The 13,648-nt window shown below is 44.1% G+C and overlaps 1 protein-coding gene and 1 long non-coding RNA gene across 2 annotated transcripts; one reads left to right on the forward strand and one right to left on the reverse strand.

Annotated features, from left to right (window-relative positions):
* Nucleotides 1–246: 246 nt before the first annotated feature.
* On the reverse strand, nt 247–10,576 carry cbx7a (chromobox homolog 7a). The gene is made up of 6 exons (XM_060904270.1): nt 10,284–10,576; nt 8,973–9,016; nt 7,802–7,867; nt 7,595–7,661; nt 3,801–4,143; nt 247–1,668 (listed from the first exon to the last, which is right to left on the reverse strand). The coding sequence occupies exons 1-6, from the start codon at nt 10,350–10,352 to the stop codon at nt 1,112–1,114; spliced, it is 1,146 nt and encodes a 381-aa protein (XP_060760253.1). The 5' UTR covers nt 10,353–10,576; the 3' UTR covers nt 247–1,111.
* A 1,507-nt stretch (nt 10,577–12,083) lies between these two features.
* LOC132870347 (uncharacterized) lies at nt 12,084–13,170 on the forward strand. The gene is made up of 3 exons (XR_009651094.1): nt 12,084–12,147; nt 12,472–12,701; nt 12,834–13,170. It is a non-coding gene; the product is annotated as an uncharacterized LOC132870347 (long non-coding RNA).
* Nucleotides 13,171–13,648: the final 478 nt, after the last annotated feature.

Raw genomic sequence — 13,648 nt, forward strand, 5'->3', positions numbered from 1 at the left:
TGGAGGTGGGGTTAGGGTGTAAAAAAAAAAAAAAAAAATCATTCAAATCTTGTTTTTCTCCACCTACTTACGTAACCATTAGATTTAATCTGGTAGATGTTACCGAATGCACCTTTAAAAGACCGTTTCTGAAAAGCAGTAACCATTTTCACACTCAAATTAATTTCCCGTAAGTATTTAACCATCGAGTCGTTTTTAAACTTTTGATGTAGTAACAATGATCCATGAATGAACTTTGACACAAAACACATTTTATCACTTTGTTTATTGGAAATACAAATAAAAATGTAACCTTTCCATCGATGAACAAGTTGTACAACGGCATGTTTCTCTCTCTCTCTCTCTCTCTCTCTTGTTTTTGGTTGCGGTTTCACCACATGAAGTAAAGTTCAGCTCGACTTTGTCGCATGCTAGAGATACACCTAAAGCACACTGTTACCCAACGCGTTGTGAATGCAGCCGAGACGTCGGTACAGCCTGTGCAGTGGCATCTGTAATGTGAACCGATACAGATTCGTTAAAAATGCAGCAAGACTTCAGAGCAAAACCCGAGCCGGCGAAACCTTCACCTCTCTCCGACAGGGACAGTGCTGGAGAAACTACAGGGTGGTGATGTCATTGGGTCATTGTTGTCTCTGAAACAAAAACTTGCACTAAATTTGTATACGTCTTCATATATATATATTTTTTTCTTTTATGTTACTGGAACGGTTAACACCAACGATGCGTTAAGTGGAAACGGCGTTCGATTTTTGCGTGCATTTAAAGGCATCACTGTCAGCAACATGGAAATCCTTCCACTACGGTTCACATTTTCACTAAAACAAAAGGACGGAGACGGAAATGTAACCCTTTTTTAAACAACAGATGAGTATCTGTAAAGCAAATACAGCGAAAGGCTTCACTACATCGACACATTGGCTGGTCCTGTAATCCCTCTCTTGTATCAATAAGGCGTACTTCACCTCAAATGCTAACGTTTCTAACGACTTCCAGCTAGCATGCGTTACTCAGATTGGTTTGCTAAGTCATCTTTGATCGCTAGCCACATTAGCAATTTGACAGGAAGTACTTTTGGTTGTAAGTGTGTTTCCTGTTTCCTCCTCAACCTTCAGACCTGCAGCCCGCAGCCACTGAAAAACCCTTCTGCCGTCACCGCCTCTTTAAACGTCACCGTCAGCGAGTTAATCGTCACGTTAGTCACGATCACCTTCCCAGGATGCTGTGTGCTTTCAGGTGCTTGAGACTCGTTCGTTTTGACCTGCAGGGTCGTGGTGCATTCGGCCGTGACCTCGTCCTTGTCTGTCTGTCTCTTGGCTTTGCTGTCTGTCTCACCTGTCTCTCTCTCCTCGTCCTGCGCAAACCTGTCAATCAAATGCCGCACCGTTATCACCGAGGCTCGATTTTGGACCCTGTCTGTGATCACACCTGCTCCTGAGCTGCTTTTCAGCAATTTGTCAGTCATAGGTTGATCTTGGGAGACTCCACCCCCTGAAGTGTCTGTGGTAGTAGTGCTCGCTGACTGCTCCGTTGCTGTTGCGGCCGAAGCGGTCTCAGTGCTGGAAGGCTCCGCCTCGTGGTCAGAGGAGGAAGCGCAGTGTTCTGGTTTTCCGTTTGTGATGACATCTTCCTGTGTTGAGGGGGCGTGGTCTTCTGTCATCTCCTGGGCTGAGAGGGAGAGAGAAACGAGAAGTTCAGGAAAGAAGATGGCTGCACAACGTTACAGAACTACTCTTATCACAGCAGCCTGCGATCTGGAAATGATGGATAATGTTCCTGTGGGTGTTTTATTGAGGTATTGTGATTTCCTACAGTGGGGCAGCACTGTGGTGTAGTGGTTAGCATGGTCATGTCACAGCAAGAAGGTTCTGGGTTTGAGCCCAATGGCTGACTGGGGCCTTTCTGTGCGGAGTTTGCATGTTCTCCCCATGTCCGCGTGGGTTTCCTCCGGGTGCTCCGGTTTCCCCCACAGTCCAAAGACATGCAAGTTAGGTTAACTGGTGACTCTAAATTGACCGTAGGTGTGAGTGTGAATGGTTGTTTGTCTGTGTGTCAGCCCTGTGATGATCTGGCGACTTGTCCAGGGTGAACCCCGCCTTTCGCCCGTAGTCAGCTGGGATAGGATCCAGCTTGCACATACCCAGAGCAGTGGGTAGCTACACTACAGCACCTGGGGAACAGTTGGGGGTTAGGTGCCTTGCTCAAGGGCACTTCAGCCATGATGGTTCATTCACTCAATTCCCTTCACATTTTTTCTACCAGAGGACCCCCCCCCCCCCCCCCCCCCACTGTAACCTTAGCTGTATAGGCGAGAGAGCTATAGAAGCAGAGATTGGCACCACCCAATGCGCCTTAAAGGTCTGGTTAGTATTGGGATGGGAGACTGCTTGGGAAGATCAGGTCCTGGCATGGGAAGGACTTTGACTTTTTTGACTCTGAATGTCAGCTATCTTGCTAATAGTTCCAAGCTGCTTGATGGTGTGTGTAGGAACTGAAATCAGAATCAGAATTACTTTATTAATCCCCGGAGGGAAATTCAAATTTGCAACCAAGCTCCTCAATCAAGGAAGAAGTAAACATGTCTAAAAATAGAAGATAAAATAGTCTTTAAAAAAGAATAAATAAAAATAAAATACATTTCAATAAGTTCAATAACTTAAGTAAAAGCAAAATGAAGTGATTTTATATCCAATGATTCCTACATACATATATTGCACCTGAGTTAAGGATACAGTATACATGGTAAGACAGTGTACCACAGTTATACAGTGGCATTGTACAGCTTGACAGCAACAGGTAGGAATGATTTCCTGTGTCTCTCAGTTGTGCAGCGAAAGGGTGTCTTCTGGAGTTTTTGGGGTAAGGTGTGTCTGCTGTGAAGATTATACCGAGGCTGGGACTAGGCCATGGGGGAAGTCATGGCCTAATGGTTAGAGAAGCAGCTTTGGGACCAAAAGGTTGTTGGTTTGAGTCCTTGGACCTGCAGCAATGGCTGAAGTGCCCTTGAGCAAGGCATCAAACCCCCAACTGCACCCCAGGCTGCTCTGGGTGTGTTGTACATCACTCTGGATAAGAGTATCTGCTAAATGCCTGTAATGTAATGAGGTTCTATGGATGTGGAATCGGAGGCTTTGAGGATCTCAGGCTCCAGACTTGATCTAATGCTCTCAGATAAAAATGAAACATGTTTACTCTGTTCTGTACTGTATGTGTTGTTTGATCTCTGAGGGTTTTCATAACATGTTTTCTTTGATCCATAAACAACTCAGTTAAAATGATGTGTTAATGACTGCAGTTTGTCATCTTCTGCAGCTTCGCTCCGCTGATGAAAGTAAGCATGACGTAACTGGCACTGCAGCGAGTACACCTCTAGGACGTGCTTGTTTTCCATCATGTTTTTTTCCTCATGAATGTTGCACAACATTAAATCATAACCAATAGATCACTGATGTTTCATCTCTCATCTCATGCTGAACGTCTCCAGGCAAGATGGCACTTCCACAGTGAGTCACCAGAGAGAGAGCGATACAGCGGGAATATCGTATTGAGATACCTGAGGACACGATATGTTGTATAGCACGTGTGTGTGTGTTTTGATGGTAACAGCTTTGAAAACTCTGCTCAGATCCTCACGTTCCTGCAGAGCAAGTTAGCGAGCTGTATTTAGCTCTTCACCGATCACCAGCTCTGAATCGTGACGACTCGAGAGACTCAGTGTGGCCTCTCTGACCCCCCTCAGTGCACCATACATGCATTGTATCTTAGCAACAGTTGTCATGCCGATGCTGTGTTACACATACCGTGTGGAATGTCATGATGTTCCTCTTTTTCTGCCTTCCTCCTTTTCTTCTCCTGCTGCTCCTCCTCTTCCTCCCACTCTTCCCCCTCCTCCTCCGCTGCGTCTTTCTCAATGCTCGCTGTTCGTTGCCGTGGCGATCCTGCAATTTCCAACCGTTTGGACACACACTGCCTGCTCCTGCGCTTCAAAAGGCGGTGGTGGTAGACTCCACCCTCACCGTTCCTGCAGCGCCGCCCATTGTGTTGTAGCGCCGCCCCTACGGAGCGGGCAAGTGACAGGCGGAATCGGGGAGTGGCTTTCTCTGAAGTCTTCTGAGCACTTCGAAGCTCCATGGTGTAGATGTTCTACACGATGAAGAGAAAAACACGCAACAAACAACTTCCTGTAACTGTCATGTCTCAAAAATTAAGTAAATCAATTATTATACCATTCGATCTTTTAAATAAATGGGTATATTAAATATTTAAATTTTTGCATCAACAAAAACAAGCTTTTCTTTTACAGTTTACAGGATAAATATAGAGTCCATCATTCATATATACACACACAGTGGTGCTTGAAAGTTTGTGAACCCTTTAGAATTTTCTATATTTCTGCATAAATATGACCTAAAACATCATCAGATTTTCACACAAGTCCTAAAAGTAGATAAAGACAACCCAGTTAAACAAATGAGACAAAAATATTATACTTGGTCATTTATTTATTGAGGAAAATGATTCAATATTACATATCTGTGAGTGGCAAAAGTATGTGAAGCTTTGCTTTCAGTATCTGGTGTGACCCCCTTGTGCAGCAATAACTGCAACTAAACGTTTGCGGTAACTGTTGATCAGTCCTGCACACTGGCTTGGAGGAATTTTAGCCCGTTCCTCCATACAGAACAGCTTCAACTCTGGGATGTTGGTGGGTTTCCTCACATGAACTGCTCGCTTCAGGTCCTTCCACAACATTTCGATTGGATTAAGGTCAGGACTTTGACTTGGCCATTCCAAAACATTAACTTTATTCTTCTTTAACCATTCTTTGGTAGAACGACTTGTGTGCTTAGGGTTGTTGTCTTGCTGCATGACCCACCTTCTCTTGAGATTCAGTTCATGGACAGATGTCCCGACATTTTCCTTTAGAATTCGCTGGTATCATTCAGAATTCATTGTTCCATCAATGATGGCAAGCCGTCCTGGCCCAGATGCAGCAAAACAGGCCCAAACCATGATACTACCACCACCATGTTTCACAGATGGGATAAGGTTCTTATGCTGGAATGCAGTGTTTTCCTTTCTCCAAACATAACGCTTCTCATTTAAACCAAAAAGTTCTATTTTGGTCTCATCCGTCCACAAAACATTTTTCCAACAGCCTTCTGGCTTGGCCACATGATCTTTAGCAAACTGCAGACGAGCAGCAATGTTCTTTTTGGAGAGCAGTGGCTTTCTCCTTGCAACCCTGCCATGCACACCATTGTTGTTCAATGTTCTCCTGATGGTGGACTCATGAACATTAACATTAGCCAATGTGAGAGAGGCCTTCAGTTGCTTAGAAGTTACCCTGGGGTCCTTTGTGACCTGCCAACTATTACACGCCTTGCTCTTGGAGTGATCTTTGTTGGTCAGCCACTCCTGGGGAGGGTAACAACGGTCTTGAATTTCCTCCATTTGTACACAATCTGTCTGACTGTGGATTGGTGGAGTCCAAACTCTTTAGGTTTTGTGACCTTTTCCAGCCTGATGAGCATCAACAACGCTTTTTCTGAGGTCCTCAGAAATCTCCTTTGTTCGTGCCATGATGCACTTCCACAAACATGTTGTGAAGATCAGACTTTGATAGATCCCTGTTCTTTAAATAAAACAGGGTGCCCGCTCACACCTGATTGTCATCCCATTGATTGAAAACACCTAACTCTAATTTCACCTTCAAATTAACTACCAAGCCTAGAAGTTCACATACTTTTGCCACTCACAGATATGTAATATTGGATCATTTTCCTCAATAAATAAATGACCAAGTATTATAATTTCTCTCATTTGTTTAACTGGGTTCTCTTGATCTACTTTTAGGACTTGTGTGAAAATCTGATGATGTTTTAGGTCATATTTATGCAGAAATATAGAAAATTCTCAAGGGTTAACAAAGTTTCAAGCACCACTATATATATATATATATATATATATATATATATATATATATATATAAAAAATTTGGTAAATTTTTTTAATTGGGCATATACAGTATAATCACATTCTTTATTCCTGATAAGTAAATAAATAGTTTAAAAAATAACAATAGTTTCATGGAGTTTCATCAAATGCATATAATAATCACAAGTAAACAATAATAAAAATAATTATCATAATAAATGAATACATTTGTTTTTATCTATCCTTTTAAGCAGATTTAAAATAACTCAGTCCCACAATATTTATCTTTCAAAAATGTGGTTTGTAACAAAGCCTTTATAGACTTTAATAATTATAGCTTACATTATTTAAAAAAAAAAACCCGAGTTGTAAATAAAGCCTGAACTGTATTTGAAAGTGTTTTAGCTGCAGGTCCTGTCCCAGCCTGCAGAGGGCACTACACACCTCACACCGCTCCTAAACGCAATTACAAGCTAAACAACATGGAGCTAACTTTAGCTAACATGGCTATTATCACTGCTAAAGATCACTCTCTGACTTTAATTTTCTGTGTACGATTTCCGATGTTCATGACAACGTTTCTAAGCAAGCACGGATGTCGTAATATACACGATCTAACAGATGAAAAGTGATTGCTCGCGTTTAACCCCTTCGCTGTGGATTAGTGCTGATCCTCTGTGAGCTCTCTGACTCTGGACGTGTGTGTTTGATGAGCTATAAAGTGCTCGCTGAGTCACTCGCTAGCGACTTGTACACCAAGTGTGGAAACTTTCATTGTGTCCTGTTTACAAAAGACGGACGAGTCACGGAATACGGATTCAGGAAAAATAAAGTATAAAGCACGGATCTTTTATTCAGGGATATGTGATATTTTGCATGAGATATAAATAGTTAAAATTAAAGATTAAATTAATAAAGTAAACATACAAATGCAGATAAAATATTTTTATTATGAACTTTGGCAATCCAAACTTTTAATTGTTTTAGCCGTCTTAATTTTTTTGCTTTTTTTTTTTTTTTTTTTTTTACTGAATTTACAATTCTGGTATCTTGGCTGAAACTATTTCCTGCATTTTGTGGAGATGGTTTTTGTGACGTCCGTGGTGTTGTTCTGTCGACTCGTAGCATAGTTTGTAAAATTAACCAGCTGTAATACATCACCTGTGTTAAAATCCGTAACCACTCGGTATTTTGCATCCCTTTTTTTTTTTTTAATATTTCTATGAATCTGTACTCCGTGACTCGTCTTTATTTTATCAGCCACTGACTGTGTGTACGCTGCCCTTTAGCTAGTGGTGCTGTACACTGAAGAGCGTTTAACTGGACGAGTACAGCATGAGCCATCAAAAAATAGAATCGTTTTCCTGGACATGATGAAATCTAAAATTAAAAATGAGAATACTGTAATTCTGTTACTCACTGTGATTTTAATAACACTTTAATCACTGAACAAAATTCTGTGCACTGAAATCTGGAGCGTTCCTGTACTGAGGGAACTGAAGGGGGTCAGTAGTTAGTAGAGGAATAGAAGGCGCACACTGATGACATCATCCATCAGCGACTGGTTAAAGCGCATGGTGGTGTTCGTTCTCTGTTGTGTTTCTGCAGGATATCAGGGAAGTTACACAGAGATGGGTTTCTGGGAAGAGCTTCTTACCCGTAAGACGAGTCTGCGGGGCCTCAGGCCTTTCCTCCTGTGAGCCTGCGCTCTATCCCGCTCCTCCCTAACACACACACACACACACACACACACACACACAGTAAGACGATAAGGCTTGGGGACAGACAGACAGAAGGAGGAGGAACTGGAGGATTGTGATCAGCATTTTTCCAGCTAATGTGGAGTGTAAGGAGAGACGCTCACTTCTCCTCAAAGGCGAGAACAAGCCGAGGGTCCAGGATGTTATCCTCTGGCTCCCACGTACTGTACCTGACACACACACACATACAAACACGGTCAAACATTTATTCTCAAAAACACACATCAAGCTGTAGAAATGGTTCTGTGAGCTAACACATGAGCAGAGTCGAGTATTTTGTTTTTAAATAAATAAGCGCTTTAATGCCACACACTGAATCGAAGGAGTTCATGGAACATGGAAATTACAAAACTACTTGACTTTACCCTCAGTGTCCAATCGGCACTCGATATCGAAAGTGAACGGCGAGAAGTGTGCGCGTGTCTTTAGGGAATGAGTGCATCTCCAGCTGCATATGTTTATTAAACATAATCGATTGTCTTATTGTTCGCACAAATAAAGTTAGCTGAAGTTCATTACAATATTTATTTGCTATTTGATTATGAATAAATTATTAAATTAAGCAATTCAATCACCGATTAGTCTCACTCGTGGATGTAATAAAAGTTTTATTATACAGTTTCCAGAAAACTTTTTTGTTTGTTTACATCTCTGTGTATGTTTACTGCATATCATGCTTCTCTGTGTCTGTAAATATTATACCTTATAAAATATTACACCTGCAATAAACAGACCTTTAGACACCTGATTATTTTATAACTCATGTGAATTGGTGTTTGCGAGTGAACTCCAGGGAAACTTTGCCCTTTTGCCCTGTCTCTCACCCACACAAAACACCAAACAATAAAATACAGACCACGTGTCCAAGTTCACGTGTCCGTGGCATTAGGAACCTGACTGTGCAGGAAACAGGAGCATGAAAACATCACCCAGGTGACTGTAATACCTTTATCATCACAGTGCTGAGAGTTCTGCACTCTGATTGGTCAGGTGTTGATTAATTCTCTCGAGCAGCAGCTCTGACAGTAGTGCAGGTTTATATGAATACACCTTTACTGACGAGTGTGTGCTGTACAGGTGAAGGACAGCAGGCTCTTACTGTACTGTCAGAGTGACGTGTTTGACAGTGAAGCGATACACACTGGGGTCGCGTCATTTCATGGCGATTAGTGCTCTGACAGAGGGTCATGGGTTTAGTAGTGATCTCGGGGATTGTGTGTGTGAGGCTGGGTTTTGTTTTTAAAAAGACAAAGATGAAATTTTAACTCTACTCACTTAGGAGGCCACCCCTGCCACTTCAGGAGATACTCCACATTTCCCTGAGAGAGAGACAGAGAGAGAGAGAGAGAGAGACAGACAGACATAGACAGAGAGAGAGAGAGAGAGAGAGAGACAGACAGAGAGAAAGCTTTATTAGAATTATGTTCCACACATTGACAGTAAAAACATGGATCCTGTCCCTTTAAGACCTGAATTCTTCCCCTGCGCGCGCTGAGAACTCTATTCTTTTCCTTCCTTTCTTTTTTTTCCCCTCTTTTTTTATGACGTAGGCGTCCCTATCGCTAGGCTACCGCTGGCTGTGACGTCACGCCACGCGGGTTCTAGAACATTTATGGGATGGTTGGTTGGGATGGATGGATGGACGGGCGGGCGGTGGGCGGGGCCAATGGGAAACATGTAAACAACATCCCGGTTACGCAACGGCCATCCCCCCGCCCCTCCCCACCCCCCTCCTCTAAAGTCACGTTCCGAACGCGAATCACACGCTGCTGTCGCACTCAGGGAGCACGTGACGCCACCACCACCACAACAACAACAACAACAACAACCCCCCGCCTCAGGAATGTTTACATGTTCACTGACATTCTGTTTATTTTATGGTGAAGTTTGTCCGGGGCTCAGTGCAACACCGAGAGAGAGAGAGAGAGAGAGAGAGAGATCCTTCGGCTATCCTTGACCCCCAGTGCGCGTGTGAACAAACTGCGTAGCCAGGCAGAGAGAGAGACACAGAGAGAGAGAGAGAGAGAGAGAGACACAGAGAGAGAGAGAGAGAGAGAGAGAGAGCGCACGCGACCCATACATACACACAGCCTATACCTGGGCGCGCGCTGCACTCCTCACACCTTCATCACACACAGCGAGGAGGCTCAGATCATCCATACATCACACACACACACACACACACACACATCACACACACATCACACAATCAGCATCAGCATCATATTTTTCTATCTGTATATATTTATCTCCCATTCCGAGGTGATAAAGCAGCGCGCGCGTGTGACGGATCTAAAAGAGAAAGAGAAAAAAGAAGTGCAGCAGCAGCAGCAACAACAAGCAGTTAAAAAAAAGTTGCACACGTCATTCCAGCTGAGGTGCTGATGTTGTGGCTGCTCGGTCACTGCAAAACTCCGAACCGAGCCTGAGCGGGGGAATGAGAAAGTATCGCGGTGCCGCTGGTATCAAACCCGTCCCTCCGAAAGAGAAAGTAACGCGCGCGGACTGTTTTTCATCTCGGTACAAAGTGTCAGTGAAGCCTTTATTCTGCTGACAGATGTGACAGATGTGTGTGTGTGTGTGTACCTTTCTCACTCTCTTCTTGGTGATGGACTCCACAGCGAACACTTGCTCTCCGATGGATGACAGCTCCATCTCACCCCTTCACACACACTTTCACTTATTTAATTCAGTGTTTAAGTGCTCTAACCGTCTCGCGCGTCCCTCGGTTTCACTTTATTTTGCTGTGCGGAAGCTCGAGCGTCCCGGTGCGCAGCGCTTATCCCCGCACTTCTTCCATTGCTAGCATTTTCGGTGGAGCGCGCGAGCTCCCCTCCGCTTTCACCGAGTTTTAAAATCTGCGACACATCCACCCACTCTCCCTCTCCCTCCCTCCCTCCCTCTCTCTCCCTCTCTCTCTCGGTGTGCGCTTCAGCGCGTGCCTGCTGGAGAAAAAAAAAAACAACACAACATGCACGCGCTGTGCTCTGAGAGCGCGTGCGTGCAGTGCGTGCCCCGCCCCCCCCCTCTCTCTCTCTCTCTCTCTCTCTCTCTCTCTCTCTCTCTCTCTCTCTCTCCCCCCAGTCGTTTGTAGTTGGGAGAAGGAGGAAAAGAAAAAACACAGCGCATGAGTCACTTTCATTAAAGGCCGTATGACGGAAAGCAGGAAATAACGGGAAAAGGTGGGCTCGTGCTCGTAAAGCGTATAAGGGATCACACACACACGCGCGCGCGCGCGCGTGCAGAGGGGCGCGTGAGGGGAACCGTGGGCGGCGGGATTGAATGACATCATTGCCAGAAATTTTTCGGTCCCAACATTTCCCTGGTAAAAGCAAAATCAACTTTTCACCTTCTGGGAAAACCAGCCCCATGTGCGCGCGCAGGCTTCACTCCTTATCGGTCCGGTCTCCGGTCCGGCCCACTGCCTTCAGAGAAAAGCAACGGATGCATGCTTTAAAAGTCGCAAGAGGTCTTGAGGTGACGTGACAAGCGAATGTGCATATTCATTAAGTCGACACGTCATTTGCATATTAGAACGTGTTACCGTACATGAAGGTACATTTTTACCAGAACAGAAAATTCATCTCATCTCATCTCATTATCTGTAGCCGCTTTATCCTTCTACAGGGTCGCAGGCAAGCTGGAGCCTATCCCAGCTGACTACGGGCGAAAGGCGGGGTTCACCCTGGACAAGTCGCCAGGTCATCATAGGGCTGACACATAGACACAGACAACCATTCACACTCACATTCACACCTACGCTCAATTTAGAGTCACCAGTTAACCTAACCTGCATGTCTTTGGACTGTGGGGGAAACCGGAGCACCCGGAGGAAACCCACGCGGACACGGGGAGAAAATGCAAACTCCACACAGAAAGGCCCTCGCCGGCCACGGGGCTCGAACCTGGACCTTCTGGTTAGCACTGTGAGGCGACAGCGCTAACCACTACACCATAGGCGGTTTTAAACGGGGGCCGGGGGGGCCAGTGCCCCTGTAAAATTGCTCCTGGCCCCTGTTGTGGCCCCTGTGCTGAACAGGTAACAAGATTTATTAATTTTGACGTGCGCTGGCTCGAAGATCGGAACTGGCATGACGGAGTGTTCTACACGGACTCCTTAAAGCACTACACGCACACTGTTACCTGCAGCAGAAAGACCCGCAGCAGCGCGAATTGCACTGTAAAAAAAATATTTGTTGTTTTAACTTAAAAAAGTTAGTGCAAGGGCTGCCTTAAAATTTTGAGTTCACTGGAATTCACATAGTAAGTTAAATTGTTGTGAACTTACTATATTAATTTTCAGTGAACTCAAAATTTTAAGGCAGCCCTTAAGGCAACCCTTGCACTAACTTTTTTAAGTTAAAACAACAAATATTGTTTTACAGTGTGTAAACTTCGGACGTGAGAGATTGCAGCCCTGCAAGGACTAGGCTACTGCAAAGAGGCGAAGGTAAGGAAAATTATTCAATTTCGTAACGTCAGTGTTTGCACATATCCGTGTTTTACTGTTGTTGTTCACTACAATAATAAATCCGTTTTATTGCGCTTTCTTAAAAGTGCGTTGCACAGCAATAAGTAGCCTAACTTAATATTTTTGGGAAATGGGTAAAATAACCGACAGTGTTTAACCTTCTTGTAAAACTTGAATGGCCTTGTGATATGTAGAGGCTACATTCCTCTCCGTTTACTTTTTAGTATAGACCTACTGTAGGCTATCATCATGGAAAGGAGCAAGAAGAACATTATGTCCTTTTTTGTCCCTGTTGGCAAAAAGCAACATAGAGAGAGTAAGGAAGATGAAGATTATGAAAGAGGAGAGACAGCCAGAGGTGGAGAGAGAGCCAGAGGTGGTGGTTGGAGAGGTGGAAAGTGAGGCATCTGAAAGGCAATCTGAGAGTGAGGATGAAGACATTCAGGATCAGATTGAGGGACAGAATGAGGGACAACCCAACAAGTCATTGGGACAACCAGATTCACCATGCATATCAAGTACAGCACCATCAGGTTTGTGATGTTGAACAAATGTATGTGTGTGAGCAGTGTTGACCTACAATTCATATAGCCTACCCTGAAAGTGTGAAGTCTGAATAATAATTAATAAATCTCATAATCTCTAGCCGCTTTATCCTTCTACAGGGTCACACAAGCTGGAGCCTATCCCAGCTGACTACGGGCGAAAGGCGGGGTTCACCCTGGACAAGTCGCCAGGTCATCACAGGGCTGACACATAGACACAGACAACCATTCACACTCACATTCACACCTATGGTCAATTTAGAGTCACCAGTTAACCTAACCTGCATGTCTTTGGACTGGGGGGGAAACCGGAGCACCCGGAGGAAACCCATGCGGACACGGGGAGAACATGCAAACTCCACACAGAAAGGCCCTCGCCGGCCCCGGGGCTCGAACCCAGGACCTTCTTGCTGTGAGGCGACAGCGCTAACCATTACACCACCGTGCCGCCAATTAATAAATATAAAATACAAATAATAGATATAATAAATAATGATAAATAAATGTTGTTCTCAGTCGCACTCTCATATTTACTGTATTCATCTTTCTCCAGATATCAGCAAGTGCTTGGACAACACTCCAGTGCAGCCATGTCTGAAGAAAAGGTTCATTGTATGCAAAAATAGAAATCTTATTTTACAAAAAAGAGAAACATGGTTTTAAGATTTACTGAGCACAATTTATTTCATGTTTAGGCTATTGAGACAGAATGTTTATCTCATTGTATTTATGCTCAATGTATTTTGTTTTGGTTTTAAATAAACTAAACAAAACATTTTGAACGCTTAAATATTGCCATGTTTTGCCCATATGTGCCCCCCTGAAAAAACACTGGCCCCACCTCGGCCCCCCTAGTAATTTTGGTCTAGAACCGCCACTGCACTACACCACTGTGCTGCCTGTGATTAGTCATTCAAAATGTTATCCGAGATTAG

The sequence above is a fragment of the Neoarius graeffei genome, chromosome 22 (assembly GCF_027579695.1).
Source record: "Neoarius graeffei isolate fNeoGra1 chromosome 22, fNeoGra1.pri, whole genome shotgun sequence".
Taxonomy (NCBI): Eukaryota; Metazoa; Chordata; class Actinopteri; order Siluriformes; family Ariidae; genus Neoarius; species Neoarius graeffei.